Source organism: Ursus arctos, unplaced genomic scaffold (genome assembly GCF_023065955.2).
Source record: "Ursus arctos isolate Adak ecotype North America unplaced genomic scaffold, UrsArc2.0 scaffold_37, whole genome shotgun sequence".
Lineage (NCBI taxonomy): Eukaryota > Metazoa > Chordata > Mammalia > Carnivora > Ursidae > Ursus > Ursus arctos.
In genome coordinates, this window is record NW_026623053.1 from 27,723,943 (window position 1) to 27,744,273 (window position 20,331).

At 42.0% G+C, this 20,331-nt stretch overlaps 1 protein-coding gene across 2 annotated transcripts in view; it reads right to left on the reverse strand.

Moving 5' to 3' along the window:
* Positions 1-15,182, reverse strand: part of POLE2 (DNA polymerase epsilon 2, accessory subunit) — a 29,255-nt gene extending 14,073 nt beyond the window's left edge. Inside the window, exons 1-10 of one of the 2 annotated variants that reach the window (XM_026513672.4) lie at positions 15,096-15,182; positions 12,308-12,408; positions 10,904-10,979; positions 8,667-8,744; positions 8,439-8,532; positions 4,413-4,487; positions 3,532-3,615; positions 2,888-2,944; positions 2,161-2,209; positions 1,233-1,305 (exon numbers count right to left, since the gene is read on the reverse strand). In XM_026513672.4, coding sequence (XP_026369457.4) covers positions 1,233-1,305; positions 2,161-2,209; positions 2,888-2,944; positions 3,532-3,615; positions 4,413-4,487; positions 8,439-8,532; positions 8,667-8,744; positions 10,904-10,979; positions 12,308-12,408; positions 15,096-15,163 — 755 coding nt within the window. In that variant the 5' untranslated portion in view covers positions 15,164-15,182. The remainder of the gene's footprint in view (positions 1-1,232; positions 1,306-2,160; positions 2,210-2,887; positions 2,945-3,531; positions 3,616-4,412; positions 4,488-8,438; positions 8,533-8,666; positions 8,745-10,903; positions 10,980-12,307; positions 12,409-15,095) is intronic. The other variant, XM_057306369.1, reaches the window with a different exon arrangement.
* Positions 15,183-20,331: the final 5,149 nt, after the last annotated feature.

Genomic DNA, 20,331 nt, shown 5'->3' on the forward strand with positions numbered 1-20,331 from the left:
GCAGGCTCTGCAGGAGGCTGAAACAGAATGGTAATACTCATGGCCAGCCTCCTTGATTCTACCTCTCATTCCTAAGTAGTAATTTTGAAACTTGTATGAAAATTAAATGCCAATGTAACAGCAATCTTTCCTTAAATATATTCCAAAGAAAACCTATCACGGTGTAAAAAGCCACAAACTGGCACTAAGTGCATTCTCTTAGAAGTGAGCTGGCTGGAGGAGGGCTCGTGTTCTCCTTAGCACGACCAGCACTTTCCCCTAGAGAACGTCCACCAGGAGAAGCTGCTCTGCCCACGACTCCCAGCCAGCAAACACGGCCTTTCCACCTGAATTTATATAGGTGTACTTGGACCAAAATCTTCATTCTTACACTTCTTGAAATCTTCAGTAATCACAGATAGAATCTCAAGATTCGAAGGCAACTTTAATTCCCCCAGACATGGCAAACTCGAGCGCTCACGGGCCTCAGCGAGGTAGCACTAAATCCTGAGGTATGAGCTAGGGCGCACCACATGCCCTGGCCGAAGTGGGCAATCCCTGCCGTAGAGTGGGAGCCCGGGGGGGGAAGTCAAGCACCCTGTTGCCAGATCTGGTTGTTCAAGAGAACTCCGAAATCTAGACTTTTATGAGAAATCTCCTAGTTCTTAAACATTGGAAACAAAACGTGTTTTAACACCTCAAATGGGAAAAAAGAAAGGTTCGTGGATTACCTCCAACCCCAGGCCACCAGCTGTAACTTTTACACCATCATTTACCCTCTGCTCAAATAACATGAGTGACAGGGAACTCTCTCCTCTCAGAGAAGGTCCTTTTGGAATGGCTCTAATAATATGATGCTTTTGCTTAAATGAAAGAGCTTTATAATCTGCCTCTTGTAAGTTTAGTCATTAGTAGAAAACCAAAATAAGGCTTTAGATAACATGAACATTACATTCTGCTACGTGTTTTCCTACCTCTTATCTCAGTTGGACTTCTAATCAACCCCACAGATAAGTGAGACAGGAAGACTGGAAATCTTTCCCATAAAAAGCCAAGGTACAGAGACGAGACCGCAAGTCATCAGGAATCAATGCGCTAGTTTTCAGTTACCTACACAGCCCCGTCTTCTAACTCTCACCGTCTTTGCATTCTGACACAAAGCCCGGGGCCTTATAGTAACTGACATATGACATCCTATCTTACAAAGCCAGTATTACAAAATTCCCACAGAGCTGCAGTCAAACATCTTATACCTAGTAGTACTAGAGGGTTCCGTGGGTGGGAATCCGAAGGCATTGACATGAAACACCCCATCTTCAAACCAACCTGAAAAAAGATAAGTAACAAATCACTTTCATTTGTCCAATTCTCCTTATTTGAAAGGAAGAAACTGGAACACAAAGCAGTAATGCTAAATCTTTGTCTCACCCTCTGTCAACTAGCTACGAAAGTTGCCAGTCCCACCAAGCTACAGCCCACAGCAGCTTCAGAGCCAAAGACAGGCTCAGTTCTACATTAAAAAGTCATGAAACAGAAATAGATTCAGAAGTAAAACTTCCGGGGCGCCTGGGTGGCTCAGTCGTTAAGCGACTGCCTTCGGCTCAGGGCGTGATCCCGGCGTTCTGGGATCGAGCCCCACATCAGGCTCCTCTGCTAGGAGCCTGCTTCTTCCTCTCCCACTCCCCCTGCTTGTGTTCCCTCTCTCGCTGGCTGTCTCTATCTCTGTCGAATAAATAAATAAAATCTTTTATAAAAAAAAAAAAAGAAGTAAAACTTCCCACTTCTTAATTTCACAATACATGTTAGGGTACAGAGACAGAAGGTATGAAGATTAGGAAATGCTTCGTTTTATGACCCTATGTAAAATCTGGGGTTTTTTTTCAACTTTATTAAGATGTAATTCACATAACATTACACTTTACCCTTTAAAGTATACAATTCAGTGGTTTTTGTAGTATATTCACAGGTCGTACAACCATCACCACCGATTTCAGAATATTTTTGTCACCCCAAAAAGAAATCCCAGGCCCATTTACCAGTCTGAGAGTTATTTAATGTTGTCAAAAGTATGCTCTTATAAGCAATGTTCTCCCCAATTATATCATGTTAATATATTTTAACCAATGTAGAAATGCTTTTATTGTAGAATGAGGAGGATAGGAAAAAAGTATACTGACTTACCTTCTGCTAAGACAAAGCATGACTCTGTGTATAAGCCACTGTGGAACTGGTACACAACAGTTCAGGAAAATATTTCTATGCTTGAAGGGATTGATAAAATCAACACACATTCTGGGCCCAAAATAATAAATTCAAAGTCTTCATACTTGAAACTAGGAATAGATGATAGCTTAAAAAATTTTAGGTTTAAATGTCCCATGTCTGATTCTAAGATGTAGTTTGGTAATAGTGACACTATGGATCATTCTTAGCTTGTTCTAAACTTCCTCAGTGACTTGTTTGGATTCTCCAAATAAGGGAGAATTAAAGGTTTTTTTTTTTTTTGTCTCTGGCTAGGATTATGTCTTGATTGCTACGTCATCGCCATCTGTAACACAGCGGGAACCCAAATAGGTTAACTTGAGAATGATATATAATCAATGTCCCCAACTCATGTAACATAGATTTAAAAAAGTAAAAATGAAGGGGCACCTGGGTGGCTCAGTGGGTTAAGCATCTGCCTTCGACTCAGGTCATGATCCCACGTTCCTGGGATCGAGTCCCACACTGGGCTCCCTGCTCAGCAAGGAGTCTGCTTCTCCCTCTCCCTTTGCCCTTCCTCCCTGCTCACGATGTTTTTCTCTCTCTCTCAAATAAATAAATAAAAATCTTTAAAAAATAAAAAAAAAAACTATCATCAATCTCAATAAAGAAAACAATAAGTAAATAAATAAATAAATAAGGATATAGCTTTACTAAGATCCAGTTGTACTGTTCCTGTAGGATCTTCCAGAAAAAATTTTCCCTAAAAAAGTTAAAAGAAGTATGTCCATAATTATGTAAAAATGAATACTAGGTCAAAATAATTAAAATACAACATTGACAACAGAATATAGTAGAGTACAGTGGATTTTTAAAAATGAGCATTTCCTGGTCTAGGCGTTTCCATTTGCTAGTCTGGTCGCCTCAGAGTCACTTGCCTGAGACCGAGACTCCTCACTGTACAGGAGAAGGACCGCTGCAGATCCAGAGACGGCAAAAGGGGCGCTGGCGGGCTGTCCCGCGGGCCTCACCAGGTGCCTCCGCCTGACAGTCAGCAGTGTCCCTCTCCGAGGGAGCAGGATGTGGTCTGCAGCCTCGCTTGTTCAGAAACTCAACCAGAGGTCACTGGGGACTACTTTCAGACCACGCAAACCGGTGGCCTGTGTAAGACACTCCTTCCTGACGTGTCCTCAGGAAACTGAACGCCTGGGCAAAGGCTACTTGTTAACTGAGGCCAGAACCTTCCGTGGAGAATATGGCCCTGTACCCTGGGCAGGAATCCTATAGCAACTGACATTTCATCAGCCCGGGCTGAAAACAACAGTCTGATGCTTATTAAGTTTAACTCACCTCTTTTAACTGGGTTATCATTCCAAGAACAATCACATCTCCAATTTTGGTTGTACTGCCCAAGAGGGTTTCTATTGTTTTAAGCTTAAAATAAGACAAAATAAATTCTTTAAAGACTGAAAATAAGTTTTTTGAAGAAACTAATCTTTTTATAAATAAGTAAATTTTGAGTGTGCATTTCAGTATTTACACCTACTTTATAGTAGAGAATCAAATATAAAACTCAGACAATAGAATTAATCCTATAAAAAGCTAAAATACCAACTCAGGCTCTTAGCAATGACTCAAGTGTTATACCATATTACAGACACTTCCCCCTTATCCACAGTTTCACTTTTCGTGATTTCAGTTACCCTCTGTCAACCGCGGCCTAGAAGCAGATGGTCCTTCTTCTGATGAATCATCAGAAGGTCAGTAGTAAAGTTATGTCATAATGTTTACATCATTCACCTCACTCCTTCTCAACATGCAGGCATTTTACCATCTCACATCATCACAAGAAGGGTAGTTACAGTATAATAAGATATTTGGACACAGACCACATTCACATAATTATTACAGTATACTTTTATAATTGTTCTGTTTTATTATTATTGTTATGAATCTCTTACTATGCCTACTTTATAAGTTAAGCTTTAATCACAGATATGTCTGTGTAGGAAAAACATGGTATATACAGGTTTTGGTCCTAGCTGTGGTTTGAGGCATCCACGGGGGGTCTTGGAACAGACTTTATTAACAGTGAGCATGCACAGGTCAGTTAGTTGGTTAAACAGTTACCAGTGATTCATTTTCATTTAAATTTTAATAAATTAGAATTAAGCAATACATATTTAACTTATATACTTACACCCCCTAAACAACTAGGGTAATGTTCTAACCTGGAATTTGCTTCCGGTTTCATCAGGGTGAGAGCCTATCACTGGAGGAGTAAATAATTCATGTCTGTGGGTCCTCTATAAAAAAAGAAAGATTCACATGAATTACTGAATCAGACATTTTACACTAAAACTCATTAAAATAAAATTTAAAAATTCATTTAAATAGTACTCTGACAAAACACTGTCCTTAAACTAATGTTACTACTGCCTAGTCTCAATAAATTTGAAAGACCATGTATTTTTTTTTTTAAGATTTTACTTATTTATTAGAGACAGAGACAGCCAGCGAGAGAGGGAACACAAGCAGGGGGAGTGGGAGAGGAAGAAGCAGGCTCATAGCGGAGGAGCCTGACGTGGGGCTCGATCCCATAACGCGGGGATCATGCCCTGAGCCGAAGGCAGACGCTTAACCGCTGTGCCACCCAGGCGCCCCTGAAAGACCATGTATTTTAATATACAAATACTTAGCAATGTAATTTTGAAAATAAAAAAAGTATTTAAAAAAAATTTTTTTAAGTAAAAGCTCTATTGTGTGGCTAGCGGCAGTGCGCTCTCGGCTGAGGATATGAAGACAATAAACCAAGTGTCATCCTCAGAGCACAGGGGTCTGTGAGAGAAAAGTCGAGGAACGCCATACAACAAAGGACCCCAGGCAGAAGGGGGCATTTAACGAGACCCTAAATGATAAATAAGACTTTGCTAGTAAGAAACCAAAAGAGACAAGACATTTCCGGCAGAGGAAGGGATGTGTCACGAGAGTTAAAAAAGTAAGAGTATCTGGGAAGTGATGCGAAGTTCAGTACAGCTGGCTCATGAACTGCACAAAGCAGAACGTCAGACAGGTAAGAGGTTAGCTGGAGCTTCTGTCTGGGGAGCCATCTCCCCGCCCCACTGTGGCCCATGTGGTTTAGGCAGGGCTGGTGTCCCTTCCCCCTTCTATCAACAGGCCACTAAGGCCTAGGGAATCGAAGTGTTCCCCGCCTTAGCCAGTGAATGGTTCAGGGTTGAGTAAGTGCCTCAAGCTAAGAGCGGCTAAGAGGCTGTTCCCAGAGCTACTGGAACAGACGAGCTCCCTTTCCAAGAGCTGCTGAGGCTGTAGGGGCCTCTGTCATCTCATGGGGAGAACTTGGGGTGCCTGGGTGGCTCAGTCGTTAAGTGTCTGCCTTCGGCTCAGAACGTGATCCTGGCGTTATGGGATCGAGCCCCACATCGGGCTCCTCTGCTGGGAGCCTGCTTCTTCCTCTCCCACTCCCCCTGCTTGTGTTCCCTATCTCTCTGGCTGTCTCTCTCTCTCTCTGTCAAATAAATAAATAAATAAAATCTTTAAAAAAATAAAAATAAAATAAAAGTAAAATCAATTTTTAAAAATTGCTGGATGATGGGGGCGCCTGGGTGGCTCAGTTGGTTAAGCATCTGACTCTTGATTTCAGCTCAGGCCATGATTTCAGGGTTGTGGGATCAAGCCCTGCATCAGGCTCTGCACTCAGCGTAGAGTGTGCTTATCCCTCTCCTTCTGCTCCTCCCTCTATGCTCTCCCCCCACCCCCGCTCAAATAAATAAATAAAGTATTTTTTTTTTATTTTTTTCAAGAAGAAAGAAAAAGAATGCAGTATTTACTTGAGCATCTTCTCTATGGAAAGCACTGTGCCAAATGTGGCCGAGAATGTAAACAAGGAGTGTCTGATAACAGGGATATCCAGCCCAAACACAAGGCAGAGCCAACTCTGGTAAATGCTGTAGGAGACACACTGACATAGTCAGTGGTTTAAAGCAGGAAGAGATTGCATCCAACTGATCAAGAAGAGGTCCAGAAAAGAGGAGGAACTGAAGAAGGCCCCTCCAGAATTAGGAAGGTTTCAGCAGCAGCAAAGAGGGGAGAGCAGTCCAGAGAGTGAATGGTACAAGTATAAGGAAAAGAAACGAACATCATTCTCTATTTCATTTTTGGTTCCAGCACAGAGGACTTTCAGAGGAAAAGTAGAGATCTGGCCAAAAAGATGAAGTGGAAGATCTCAAACACTAAGTATAATCTGTATTTGATTCAATAGGCAGTAAACCTCCTTTTTGAAAGACTTCTGTGCAAAATCACGACAATACCAGAGCTTCCCGTCAGGAAGACTGATCTGGCAACGTTATGTAGGTGATGGAAGCGGGAGAGAAAAGGCATCCCCAGTGCCCACCCTCTTCATCCTTTTTCAGGCTTCCTCTCCTTGAAACCTTCTTCTGCTTCTGCCATCTAACACCACGCCGGCCCGGCCCCCACAATTCTCTCCTTTTCCCTTCCACCGCCACCTCCCCCACGGCTGCCTCTCTTTCTCAGAGGGTCTACTCCTCTACTCCATCTACTCCTCTGGGCAGATGGCCCCTAAATCCCTCTGCCCAGATCTCTTTCTTCAGCTCTCAGTGTACTTGTCACCTGATATCCCACTGGCAACCTTAACTCAAACGTTTATTTTTATTTATTTATTTTTTTAAAAAGATTTTATTTATTTGACAAAGAGAGACACAGCGAGAGAGGGCACACAAGCAGGGGGAGTGGGAGAGGGAGAAGCAGGCTTCCCGCCAAGCAGGGAGCCTGATGCGGGGCTCGATCCCAGGACCCTGGGATCACGACCTGAGCCGAAGGCAGAGGCTTAATGACTGAGCCACCCAGGCGCCCTAACTCAAATGTTTAAAACAGAACCTGCAACATCGGCATCATCTTCCCCAAACATTCCCTTTTTCTTATTTGTTAACATATTATTCTACTGTCCTACTCTCTTGGACTCACAACCTTAATCATCTCAGAGCCTTCACTCTTCCCTTCTCCTTCACATCCACTCAGTCACCATGAGTGACGGCTTCCACTGCTCTGGTGCAGTCCCATCTGCACCCTTGTCACTTCCTCCCCCCAGCTGTCATTTCTGGCAGGACCAATACCACAGACTCCCCTAACTGTTCACTTGCATTCTTAATTCACCCCAAAATGTGCTGGGAGAGAAGTGCTCAGAGAGCCCAGCTGTGATTGGGTCTCTCTGGTATCCCAAGGCTTCTTGCACCAAGAAACCAGAGTCCCAGTTGCGGAGAGTGGCATCCAAGGCGCTCCCACGATCTGGCTCCCACTTGCCTTTCCAAACCTATCCCACCCTACCCTCCTCCATGAGCCTTCCTCTACACACAAAATGGATTAACTGCTCATCATTTCCTGCAGACTCCACTCTTTCCCTTTGCTGTGTCTGTGTTCACACCGTCACCACCACCTTTTCCCCATTTCCACGGGATCAAAGCAGGCAAGGCCCATGTCCAATGCCATCATTTCCCTGAAGGCTTCCCTGATTTTCCCAATTCTGTATCTCTTTTACGGCACCTATAAAATTCTACTTTATATTTTGTTCGTGCCAATGTCTGTAACCTCACAGATTGTAAGCTGCTAGAAGCTAGTACAGTGTAGTAGGCAAAGGCTGGGCTCCAGAGTCAGACACACTGGATTCAAATCCTGTCTATACTTGCTATATGTGATGTTTGGTCAAGGTCCTAAACATACCTAGGTCTCAGTTCCTCATTTGTAAAGTGAGGATAATTGTAGGGCACCTTGGTGGCTCAGTCAGTGATGCGTCTGCGTTTAACTCAGGTCATGATCTGGATCAGCCCCACTTCTCTCTCTCCCTCTGCCCACCCCCCCCCCCGCCCCGGCCCCTTGTGCTCGCTCTCTCTCTCTCTCTCAAGTAAGTATTTTTAAAAAATAATGGAAAAAATGAGGATAATAGCATTTATACATACACCGACGTTGTGATGATTAAATGAGGTACGTATGTCCATAACGTGCTAAACACAGTGCTCAGCATATTAAAAGCAGGTAATAAATGTAAGCTGCTATTTTTATCATCACAAAAACAATTGTTTTTACTTCTGTATCCCCCACATGGTTTCAAACATAGACAGCCCAGCTAGAGTCTACTGGATGACGAACCCTGGACTACAAAATTCCATCCTTTAATTAACACTGACTCTTACATAAGCTTAGTCTCATTTCCCCCCTCAGCTTACCTGATGCAAAACGGTATATCGTTCACGAAACAGCTCTGCCTTATCTCTTGCTGTTCCAAATAAATTTGGTGCAGGGTGGTTGGTCATTAATAGACTAGAAAAAAAGAAATGCCTACTTATAACTATCACAATACACAGAGGTAGGCCAAAAACGAATCATGGACTATATGCCTTCTGAAAGAAATGTGCATCTGAAATTAGCTTAAAATCAATAGATGGTGTACTTACGGAAGAAATTTTTTTCTTTCTGAGCTGTACACAAAGCGTGGGATATCAAATGCTCCTATGATACTGAAAATGTGTTCTCTGAAAAACAGCCCACAAAAACATAAACCTGATTTACTAAAACAAGTATTCTAGGTGAGCACAAAAACTTGTATTATAATCTTATGGTATATGAATGTACTTTCCATGCATCATATACATAATTTCTATAGGGTCATAATATGGGGTAAAATTTTCCTCTCAGAGACAAGATAGCATTGCCAATACTCTCAAGCAAAAATAACAAGTTAACTTCTAATTAAGAATGTCATCTGTTGAAAAAGAACATGTATGTATAAAATAGTTATATCTTGAAAGAAATCTCTCCCCATGAGTACTACTTTCATGAGCTATAATTTATTAAAGAATATGATTCATTTCCAACAATTTTTTAATCCAAAGTATTATACAAAAGTGTCTCAGGAACCAGGTATAAAATAGAAAAGAACCCCCAAAATACTGGCCATATCCTTGACACAGTGTTAGAGAAAGAAATTCAACAAAATAACTTCCTTTCAGACACTGTTAATAACATAACCACGTCTGAATGAAGTTTTAAAAAAAATTCACAGCACTACTGCATAAATATTCCAACCTAAAATTCCAACCTAAAAAAATCTTCCCTAAAATATTATTTGTTTATCTCCTAGACCGAGTATGGTCCGAAACGGTCTTGCAACCCTGGTGGTAACACATAGTATAGGGTCGCAGAGAACCAGTGGACTTGAAGAAAACCTAGATTCCAGGTATGGTTCCAACATTTTTTTAGGGTCACTCTTGACAGGTTATTTGAATTCTCATGCCACTTCATCTATAAAAATGAAAGCCTCTCTTATGCTATAATATAATAATTTTCTTTCTTTTTTTTTTTTTTTTAAAGATTTTATTTATTTATGTGACAGAGCGACAGCCAGCGAGAGCAGGAACACAGTAGGGGAATGGGAGAGGAAGAAGCAGGCTCCCAGCGGAGGAGCCCGATGTGGGACTCGATCCCAGAACGCCGGGATCACACCCTGAGCCGAAGGTAGATGCTCAACGACTGTGCTACCCAGGCGCCCCCAATATAATATAATAAGTTTTTGACAATTGAAGTTGCAAGGACTGTTCACCTTTCAGCCCCAGTGGACCTCTGCATTGGCTAACTGTGGAATATAAAGAGCTAGAAAGAAACAACAGTTAACTTTAATGGTTACTTTATGATTATAATCCTTCCACTTCGAAACAGTCATTTTGAATTTCTATTGATGGCTTTAGGGGTATGTCATTGTACCCTAGTATCTTAAATAATGAGTTTGCAAGGTTAAAATTAAAATTCCTCAATTTCTCGGGGCACCTGGCTGGTGGCTCAGTCTAAGCATCTGCCTTCGGCTCAGGTCATGATCCCAGGGTCCTGGGATGGAGCCCCACATCGGGCTCGCTGCTCAGCAGGGAGTCTGCTTCTCCCTCTGCCTGCAGCTCCCCCTGCTTGTGCTCTCTCTCTCTCTTCCTGTCAAATAAATAAATAAAATCTTTTAAATAAAAAAGTAAATAAATTCCTCAATTTCTCTATTTTCTTAGCAGCTCTAATACGGTAATGACTCCTGTCAATGATCCCCATTGCCCCAAAGAGGAAAAACTATTAAAGTTAATACTCTCTGTCCATTTTACCAGTTGTTTTCCTCCCAATTAAACCCTGTGATTTTGGAAAAAAGTATCATATTCAAAAGAGGAAAGGAAAGAGGGACACTTGGAAATAAAACCCAGAAAAATTATTGCCATATAAATTCCTCAGCTCTCATAACATGAGTTAACAGAAAGAATCATAAAACTAAGGTTCCACCCTCTTTGCCATTCACCATGTGACCCAGCATAAGTCGCTGAACTTCTCTGGACACCGCACTTTCCTAAGAGCAAAAGCAAAGTGTATTTCTGAATATTCAATTCAATTTACTGGTAGCATACAGAATATAAAGTGAGATCCGGTGGGTAGTTGCAAAAGTTAGTAATGGTATAAACAACACTGTAATCTCCAATCCCCTGGAAAAAACAGTAAAAATGAGTCACTTAATAATGAGGTTTATAATGCAAGCTATCAGTTAAAAAGAAACACTAAGAAATAACCACTGTAGAAATGCTGACCACTAATTCTTTCCCCAAGAAAATAATTTAAAATAAGCACTTCATATCACCAGCAGGGGGAAAAGCTCATTTTGTCCACATACATAGTTTCGTCCACAGACTGACTGCATTCCTGGACCGCTGCTTCCACCACACACCGTTCGATCATGTTTGATGGCACTGAAAAGAGAATTTCAGAGTTCAATTTTAGAAACAGGCATAAAAAGTACTTATTTCCACAGACAGCTTTTTTCCTAAAAATAATCTGCCAACACTAACCCTGAGATTCTCATTACACTGTTCTCAGGACCAAAAAAAGGGTTAGGTCAGAACAATAACACAAGCCACATCTCAGAAACCTTCATCTTTGACTCAAATATGCTTGTAATATCTTAATACACAGCCAAATGCCTTACTTTTCTAAATACTGTCTAAAAATATAAATTCAGTTATACAAACACTTCTGTAAACTCCTAGGTTTAAGAAGGTTACATGAGTAGAACTTTCACCACCAATGCCATTTCCATAGGCATGACAGTAACAGATATAACACCCACCACTTATTAAGCCCTTAAGTGTGACACTATGCTCAGTACTTCACAAGCATATTGCCATTAGATTAGATGTCCTTATAGATTGTTGTTCATTTGTTGATATCTTAAAAGGGGGAGGAAGTGCAACTTTGAGAGACTGAATAAATTGCCCAAGAACACAGCTAGAAAGTATAGATGGCAACACAAATCCAAGCCTGATTCCAGAGTGGGCACCCTTGAACACTTTGTTACGTTCTCAGGCAAAATACCATGTGCCATCTTAAAGGAATATATACCACTTTTCCACAATTAATAAAATTTTCTAAATTTTCAACTATAGTTTTTTAAAAGCAAAGGTATATTTAAAATTCTGCCTTTGGAACTGAAAATGAGACATAATGGTAATTTCTCCTGTATCATGGAACATATGTCTTCCCATGTAATTGAAGAAACTAGCATCAATACAACGCCTGAGAGCAAGCCACACCTGTTTCTGCTCTAGAAACACTGGACGTTTGCACCTAGAAGAGCATTTCTCCTTTGTAGGCTTCTGCTTGTGGTAAAAGGTTAAATATTTAACAAAAAGATCCCTCAAGAAAGGCTGGAGCCAGAAGGGAGAATTAGTCCAGCTCACTTATTCTTTTTTCCCCGAAAAACTATTAGGAGTACCAAACCTAAGTAAGACAAAGTAGTAGGCATGCAGAGAGACAAAAGTGACCGTAAGGACCAGATGAAAATCAGAAGTCAAGTGCAGAACAGCTGGCAGTGACAGCTCCATGACGGGGAAGAACTGTTAAGAGTCTCTGGGGAACGTCCTGAACTAGAGGTTACCCCTTGGGAAGAAGTGCCACCATGGGTATGTCTCATAAAACTGCAGTATCTTCATATGGAATCCTCAGCTTCCACTCAATCTATAAATCTAACCGAGGAGGTAGAACTATATTAATTTAAGAGCTATCAGAAAATGTCACTTACATGGTTGCTTTTCAACTGCATCGATGATCTTTTCCAGTGTATCTTCAAGCTCTACTTCACTGACAGACTCAAGAGCTTCTGTGAGGTACTTAATGGCTTCACTGGGATGGAAAGAAAAGATGAGGCAGGTCATTGGTCACTGAGGCTCAAAGTTTTATGCCCAAAACTGGCAAACACTCATCAATCTGGCACTGAAATTAAAATCTAGTCACTCTTCGCTGCATGCAGTGCTCACCTCTCCTGTCCTTTCTGAACAAATTCTTCCTTCTATCCCCTGCCAATATAACCATCCTTAAAGCCCCAAATCACATCTGTCTTTTAGGAAGCCTTCCTAGACCAGCCCTACCTGCTGCAACCTCCCCTTCCTTCTGAATTGTTAAAATTCCTATACACCTCCGATCCGACACATCACCAACAGCCTTGTACCACTTATCACCTTACATTTAAGGTACGACTTCATTTGCTTCAATGTCCTGAACATAACGATTAAGTATATATTTATTGATTTGCTAATGCATTTGCTTTAAAGTAAATTTCAGTAATTTTGTCATTGTTTTCAATTTCAGAATTAGACAAGTAGACTAGAAAAAAACTATGACATATGAATATAGTCATAGAAGCAACACTCACTGAAATCACAAGAACCCCCCTGCTCCAAAAGAACTCAATAAGGCTGAAGTTTAAAAAAAAAAAAATCCACAGGAATCCCTGATTTAAATACCAATAGGGCTCAGAATGAACACTGTCTAAACAATCAGCTAATTGCATGCCATTCTGTTTGTAGCATACAACTTCACACTTCACATCAATGTTATTGTTATAATCATCACACTAATTGTTCTTAAGTTGGGCTGCTCAGTGATTAGTTTCTTGTGTGGGTATCCCATCTCTCCAATTTATCATGGATGATGCTTCTTGAAAACTGCAACCGTGCCATCCTTGGCAGAGTGCCAAGCATTCTGAAGGTGGTCCAAAGATACTTGATGAGTAACTCCCTAAAACCACACCCATTTTGGGTGAATGCTGGGACAGCTTTTAGGATAGATCAAAGCCTATAGCCCTATACAGGATCAGGCCCCTGCCAAAACTCCTAGGCTCCTCCACTGCTCTCCTGCCTCAGGGCCTTTACAGGATCCTTTCTCCCCAGTCTTCTTCACCTACTCAAGTCCTGTTTATCCTTGAACGGTCAGCTCAAACCACTTCTTTAATGAAGCCCTTCTTTAACTCTAGAGTAGTCACCTTGTTAAACATTACCAGAGCACTTCTTTCTTGTGATCCTTTTCACAAGTGAAACTCAATAACTATGAACTACTTAATATCCATGGTAGACAGACTTCTAAAACAACCCCTAATAATCCATGCGTCCTGATATTCACATCCATGTGTGCACCCTTCCCCTTGGGTATGGGCCGGACTTAGTAACTTGCTTCTAACAATAGACTACAGGAAAAGTAATGGAACAGTTTACTGTATTGTAATTTTTTTTTTAAGATTTCATTTGTTTATTTGAGAGACAGAGTGAGTGACAGCGAGCACATGAGCAGGGGCAGAGGGAAGAAGCAGCAGACTCCCCTGCTAAGATCCTGTGTAGACAGGATTTCAGCAAATTTCTGACTAAATTAATGAATGAATGACAGCTGAATATTAGGTCAAATGCTAAGGGAAAATAAAAGTTAATTGATCAACTGCTCATATTTGCAAAATGTCAGGGATCAATTGAACAAAATTCATTATTTTCTGCCAAGGCATATCCATTCTTGCCCTTGTTCACTACTAAGCCAAAAGCAAAGTTAAAAGGCTCATAAAACTCATCATTTCAAAAACAAAAACTCTCCACAACACAGCAAGTGCAATCACAACCTGGTACAAAAAAAGTATATTCCATCCAGCAAGTATTTTCTTTTTATTAAAGATTTTATTTATTTATTTGATAGAGATAGAGACAGCCAGCGAGAGAGGGAACACAAGCACGGGGAGTGGGAGAGGAAGAAGCAGGCTCATAGCCGAGGAGCCCGATGTGGGGCTCGATCCCATAACGCCGGGATCACGCCCTGAGCCGAAGGCAGACACTTAACCGCTGTGCCACCCAGGCGCCCCCATCCAGCAAGTATTTAAATATGTATCAAAAAATGCTGTATTCTAAAAAACAAAACAGACTTAGAAAAATCTTAGAAAAGTGCATTCTGTAAGTACAAGAAAACGTGATTATGGCCAGGACACCTATCAGATAAGTTCTAAAGGGAATGTTTAAAGTGGGAGGAGGGAGATCTAGGAACGTGCCCTCTTTTTAACTCTCTACGAACTCTCAGGAATAATACCTGATCCAAAACTGAGAAAGGAGAGGACTCACAATGTTCATAAAGTAAGCCCACTGACACGCGTATGGGCTTTCCCAGGTCGCTCATCTGACGACGAACAAACTACGTGAAGTCGCTCGGTTATCATTCCCATTTTGCTAAGGCATAGACCTGGGGGGAGGGGGCGCTGAGAGGTGCCCAAGTCACAGCGCCAGTGAACCGCTGCTCGGACGCAGATCGCCGCGTCTCCGGCTCGGGGTGGCACAGGCAGGAGGACAGCCACGTCCCACCTGGGAGAAACGTTTCGACGCGGCGCGAACATCTGGGAGACCTAAGAAGGAATCGCAGCCTTTAGACCCCGCTGATCACTTTCGCCTCTTCACGTTTCTTAGGGGTCTCTGTGATTTAAGGCCACGCCGCGTACGGGCGCGCACGGCTCGGTCGCCTCGCCTTGGCTCTCCCGTCCGATAAACTGCCCCGGTAAGACTCACCTCCGGAGCAGCAAGCCCCGCAGCTTGAAGGCGGAGACCGCCCGGCTCCGCAGCCGCTCCGGCGCCATGTTCGCCTTTTGGCGCCACGGCCGCGGCCCCGCCCCTTCCCGGCTTTGCTCCGCCCTCTGCCCCGCCCCGTCCCTCCCGGCGCTCGCCTCGCCCCTCACGCGGCGCGGGCGGGGGACCCTCAAGCTCCGCCGCGGTCCCCGCCCCCAGCCGAGAGCTCGCCGTCCCGGGTCCCCGGCGGGCTGCGGCCCGCGATCCTGTACGCTACAGGGGAAGCGACACCGCACTCTTTCGCCCGGAGGCTGAAGGGTGAAAGCGTCCTTTCCTGGTGTCCGGTTGGGATCCCAAGCGCATCCTTGACCTGCCGCATGTCGCTGTCCTCACGAGCTCATCTTCCGGAACTCCCGTCCGGCTCATCCCGGACCCGGGGACCCCCTGTACTCCTGTTCTCGCCTTCACACAGGCTCTGGAAGTATTTTGTGTCGCCACCGGGTTTTCCCCGACATTGGCTCGAAGTTGCTGCGAATCACCACCACTCCCGCCCGCCCCGGTTTGTGTTTAAGTTGAGGGCTTCCTTTGTTCATGTAAAGTCAAGAGCGCTTGAAATGTATGAACTGTAGTATTATAAAACGGAAGGGGCTGTGTGCTATATTTTCAACGCCCTCATTTTACAGGTGAGAAAACAGACGCAAAGACGGTAGATGCTTCTTCCCTCAAGATGAAACATTCGGTAAGTGATGTGAACTTAGTCTGGGTCCAGCAAGTGCAGTTAATCCGCCGCACTTTAAAAACGCTTGCGCCAGTAAGTGAACACGCAGCCTTATAAAACATGAGGACGACTTCTAAGTGCTGATACACAGTGACTTCCAGCATACATGTTTAACTTTTTAAAAGTGTGGGAAATGAGAGGAAATAAGAATACATACATGTATGTGTATTTACGTGCTTTTGCATTTTTTTTAAAGATTTTATTTACTTATTTGACAGAGAGAGAGACAGCCAGCGAGAGAGGGAGCACAGGCAGGGGGAGTGGGAGAGGAAGAAGCAGGCTCACAGTGGAGCAGGGAACCTGACACGGGGCTCGATCCCAGGACTCGGATCACGCCCTGACTCTGGGATCACGCCCTGAGCCGCCGAAGGCAGAGACTTAATAACTGAGCCACCCAGGCACCCCTGCTTTTGTGTTTTTAAAAACCTGAATGTTACACTAGACACTGAAAAAATGGCTAACTGTATCCATTTTTCTTTTTTTTTAAGTAGGCTCCATGCCCAGCATGGAACCCAATGCGGGGCTTCAATTCACAGCCCTGAGATCAAGAGTCGGAGGCTTAACCGACAGAGTAACCCATGTGCCCCAAAATGGCTAACTGTAAAGGGCAGGAAGGGATAAGGATGGAGGTGAGGCTTTCTTCCTAGTAAGACTTTCAACTGTAGACCTGTTTATATGTTTTACATACTCAAAACATAGGGAAAAAAGTAAACGTGAAATTGAAAACACACCCAAATCAATGAACCTAACTGTGCATTAAATTGGAAATATAACATCATAGAGAAAACTGATTATTGAACACAGCTTTATATATTTTCAGTGAAATATATTCCGAGGACAAAAACACTGCATAGAAAACTTGAACTTTTATGTAAGAAAGGTGAGGAAGTAAAAATAGAGAAACATACAGTCTGATTCTCATTATTTGAGGTAGTTATGTTCTATAAAGTCACCCTTGGGATGTGTGGTGCCTCAGTGGGTTAAGAGTCTGCCTTCGGCTCAGGTCATGATCCCAGGGTCCTGGGATGGAGTCCTGCATTGGGCTCCTTGCTGAGCGGGTAGCCTGCTTCTCCCTCTGCCTGCAGCTCCCTGTTTGGGTGCTCTCTCTCTCTGACAAATAAATAAATAAAATCTTTAAAAATAAATAAATAAATAAATAAATAAATAAATAAATAAATAAAGTCACCACCAACACTGCATTAGCAAATACTTAATCATTGCTACTAGAGGAAATATGAGGTTAGTTTCTTGTGAGCCTCTGGTCTCAGCATTTTCATCAACTAACAAATATATAACCTTGTTTGATGGATGTTTCTATTTTAAGACATCTTTAATATATATCATTGATTCATTAACATTGAACTCAAGACCAACAGCACTATTATTCATGCCTAAAGGAGGCTTATCTAACACCTGTATTTTCTCCCTAAGGCACATCACAGCCTTCTTGTGCCTTGGAACACTAGAAAGCACTTTCACACATGCTTGGAGGCCATTTTAAACAGCAAAATCACCAACAAAAATCATAAAGACGCAGAAAATGTGGCATTAAACGTACCCTGAAAAAGACACTTGTTTATAGGATGAGAAATGAAGAAAGAAAGTGGTGTCACCTTGTTCAGTCTCAGCCACGACCATGTGTGATGGGCAACTAAAATTTTTCACTGCTCTGTGCATGTCCTCAAATGACTGTGAAAGCCCCCAATATGATTTGGGAGTTACAAATAAATTTTATCAAGTAGGTAAATTCACAAATATGGAATGCATAAATTGACTCAAAATTTCTCAAATTTCTCAATGTTTTTGTTCTCATTGACTGTATCTGCTTAACCACTAGAAGGATAGACAGGAAACAAATGGTTATCCATGGGCAGGAAAGCGGAGGGAATAGGGATAGAAAATGTTAAAACCATCAGGTAAGAATTTTGGGAAACAGATATTTGTGCAGTCCCAAAGTATTAACGTCCAGATTACTAGCTAATAATACAAAGGAGAAAACTTACTCTTATAACGGATCATTCAGAAATAACCAAGTATCAAACTTAGCATCACTAATAGGGGGCTAATTTGAAATTTTGTTACTGTTGTAATGTAGTATGACATATACAGTGTCGCCTATGAGATATGCTTGCCAAAAATGTCAAGCTCAATTTAATCAAGCCTAGATCTAACTTCTGGCTTAAGGAAACGTGGAGGAGAGAGAACTAAGTTAAATTGCCATATGAAGAAACAATCAGACAAATCCAGAACGTGGGACAATCTAAAAGCCAACTGGCCTGTTCTCTTCAAAAAGTTCATGTCATGGGGAAAAAACAGATGGAAGCAACCATCCAGATTGTGGTAGCCAGCCTCTAAGATGGCCCCCAGTGATTTTTGCTTCCTGGTGTTCATAACTTTTGTATTCCCCTTCCCCACTGGAGAGGACTGACCTGTGTAACCAATAGGATATTGTAGATAGGACAGGTCATAAAAGACATTGCTATTTCTGTCTTGCTCTCTCTTGGGTCACTAGTTCTTGGGTAAGGAACTGCCCTCAAGCAGCTTTATGGAAAGGTCTTTGTATTAAGGTATCAAGGCCTCCTGCCAACAGCCAACACCAATGTGCCATCCAAATCTCCTTCACCTGGCTAGCTTATAAAGTCCTAATACTTCAGTGAATAGCTCTATGCTGATGACTCCAAAATCCATGTCTCTAGCACCTTTTTCTGTCTGCTTCAAATCCAACTCAATATGCCCCCAAATGAACTCACCATCATCCCTCTCAAATCCGTTCCTCCTCTCATGTTCACTACCCTAATTCATCACCTCTTCACCCATTGACCAGGTTAGTAAACTAGGCAGCATCCTTGACGTGTTCCTTTCCTTCATCCCCCATAAATCAATCAGCCACCAAGTCCCTTGGGTTCCACTTTTTTTTTTTTAAAGGAATCTCTACACCCAATGTGGGGCTCAAGCTCACAACCCTGAGATCAAGAGTTGAATACTCCGGGGCGCCTGGGTGGCACAGTGGTTAAGCGTCTGCCTTCGGCTCAGGGCATGATCCCGGCGTTATGGGATCGAGCCCCACATCAGACTCCTCCGCTATGAGCCTGCTTCTTCCTCTCCCACTCCCCCTGCTTGTGTTCCCTCTCTGGCTGGCTGTCTCTATCCTGTCGAATAAATAAATTACATCTTTAAAAAAAAAAAAAGAGTTGAATACTCTACTGACTCAGCCAGCCAGGTGCCCTGGGTTCTACTTTTTTTTCTTTTAGATTTTATTGATTTATTTGAGAGAGAGAGAGCTCAAGCCGGAGAAGTGGCAGGCAGAGGGAGAGTAAGATAAGGGTCCAGTTCCATTCTTTTGCATGTGCTGTTCAGTTTTCCCAATACTGTTTATTAAGGAGAGATACTTTTCCCACTGTTATTCTTGGCTCCTTTGTATAAATTAAATAACCATATATGCATGGACTTATTTCCAAGCTCTCTGTTCTGTTCCATTGATCTATATGTCTATTTTTATGCTAATACCATGTTGTTTTGATAGCTATAGCTTTATAATATAGTTTGAAATCAGGAAGATGTACTTTTTTATAGTCATCAGATTGGCAAAATTAAAAAGGTAGATAATATCAAGGATTAAAAGCAATTGGACTTGGTATCCACTGCTGATGGGCATATAGATTGTTACAAGTACTTCGGAAAGCAACTTGGTATTATCCACTAAAGTTGAAGATGTTCATACCTTATAAGCCTACAAGTTCAATTCTAGGTATATTTTTTAGATTGAGGATCAGCAAACTATAGTTTTGGGCCAAATTTGGCCCACCACCTGTTTTTGTACAGCTAAAGAGCTAAGAATTATTGTTACATTTTCTAAGCGGTTAAAAAAAATCAGAAGAATCTCTGTGACACATATAAATTATATGAAGTTCAAATTTCAGTGTCCATAAATAAAATTTTATTGGAACAAAGCCAAGTTTGCTTATGTATTGTCTATAGCTATTTTCATGTGACAAAGGCAGAATTGAATAGTTCTGACAGATACCTTGTGGTTCACAAGCCTAAAATATTTACTCATAACCTTGTTGTAATAGTAAAAAGTAGGAAGGACTGAGGTGACCTTCAACAGTACCAGGGATATATATATTCCAAAATATTCATACAATAAAATGGAAGCATTTTACTAGCAATGGAAAAACAGATTTACACCCCTACACAAGTGAGTTAACCTCAGGCATATGTTGAGTGAATCAAGCAAATCTTAGAATAATATATACAGCATGATTCCATTTATACAAAGTTCAAAAATGATCTATGTGATAAAACTATAAAGAAGAGCTAGGGAACAAATAATGTGAAATTCAGTCTAGTGATTACTCCTGGGGGGTGGGGGCAAGAGTCTTAGAAGAAGGGATGGCAACGGGGTCATCCTCTTTTTTTTGAAAGAGAGTGGTGAGTACAGAGGTGCTCGTTCTGTCATCA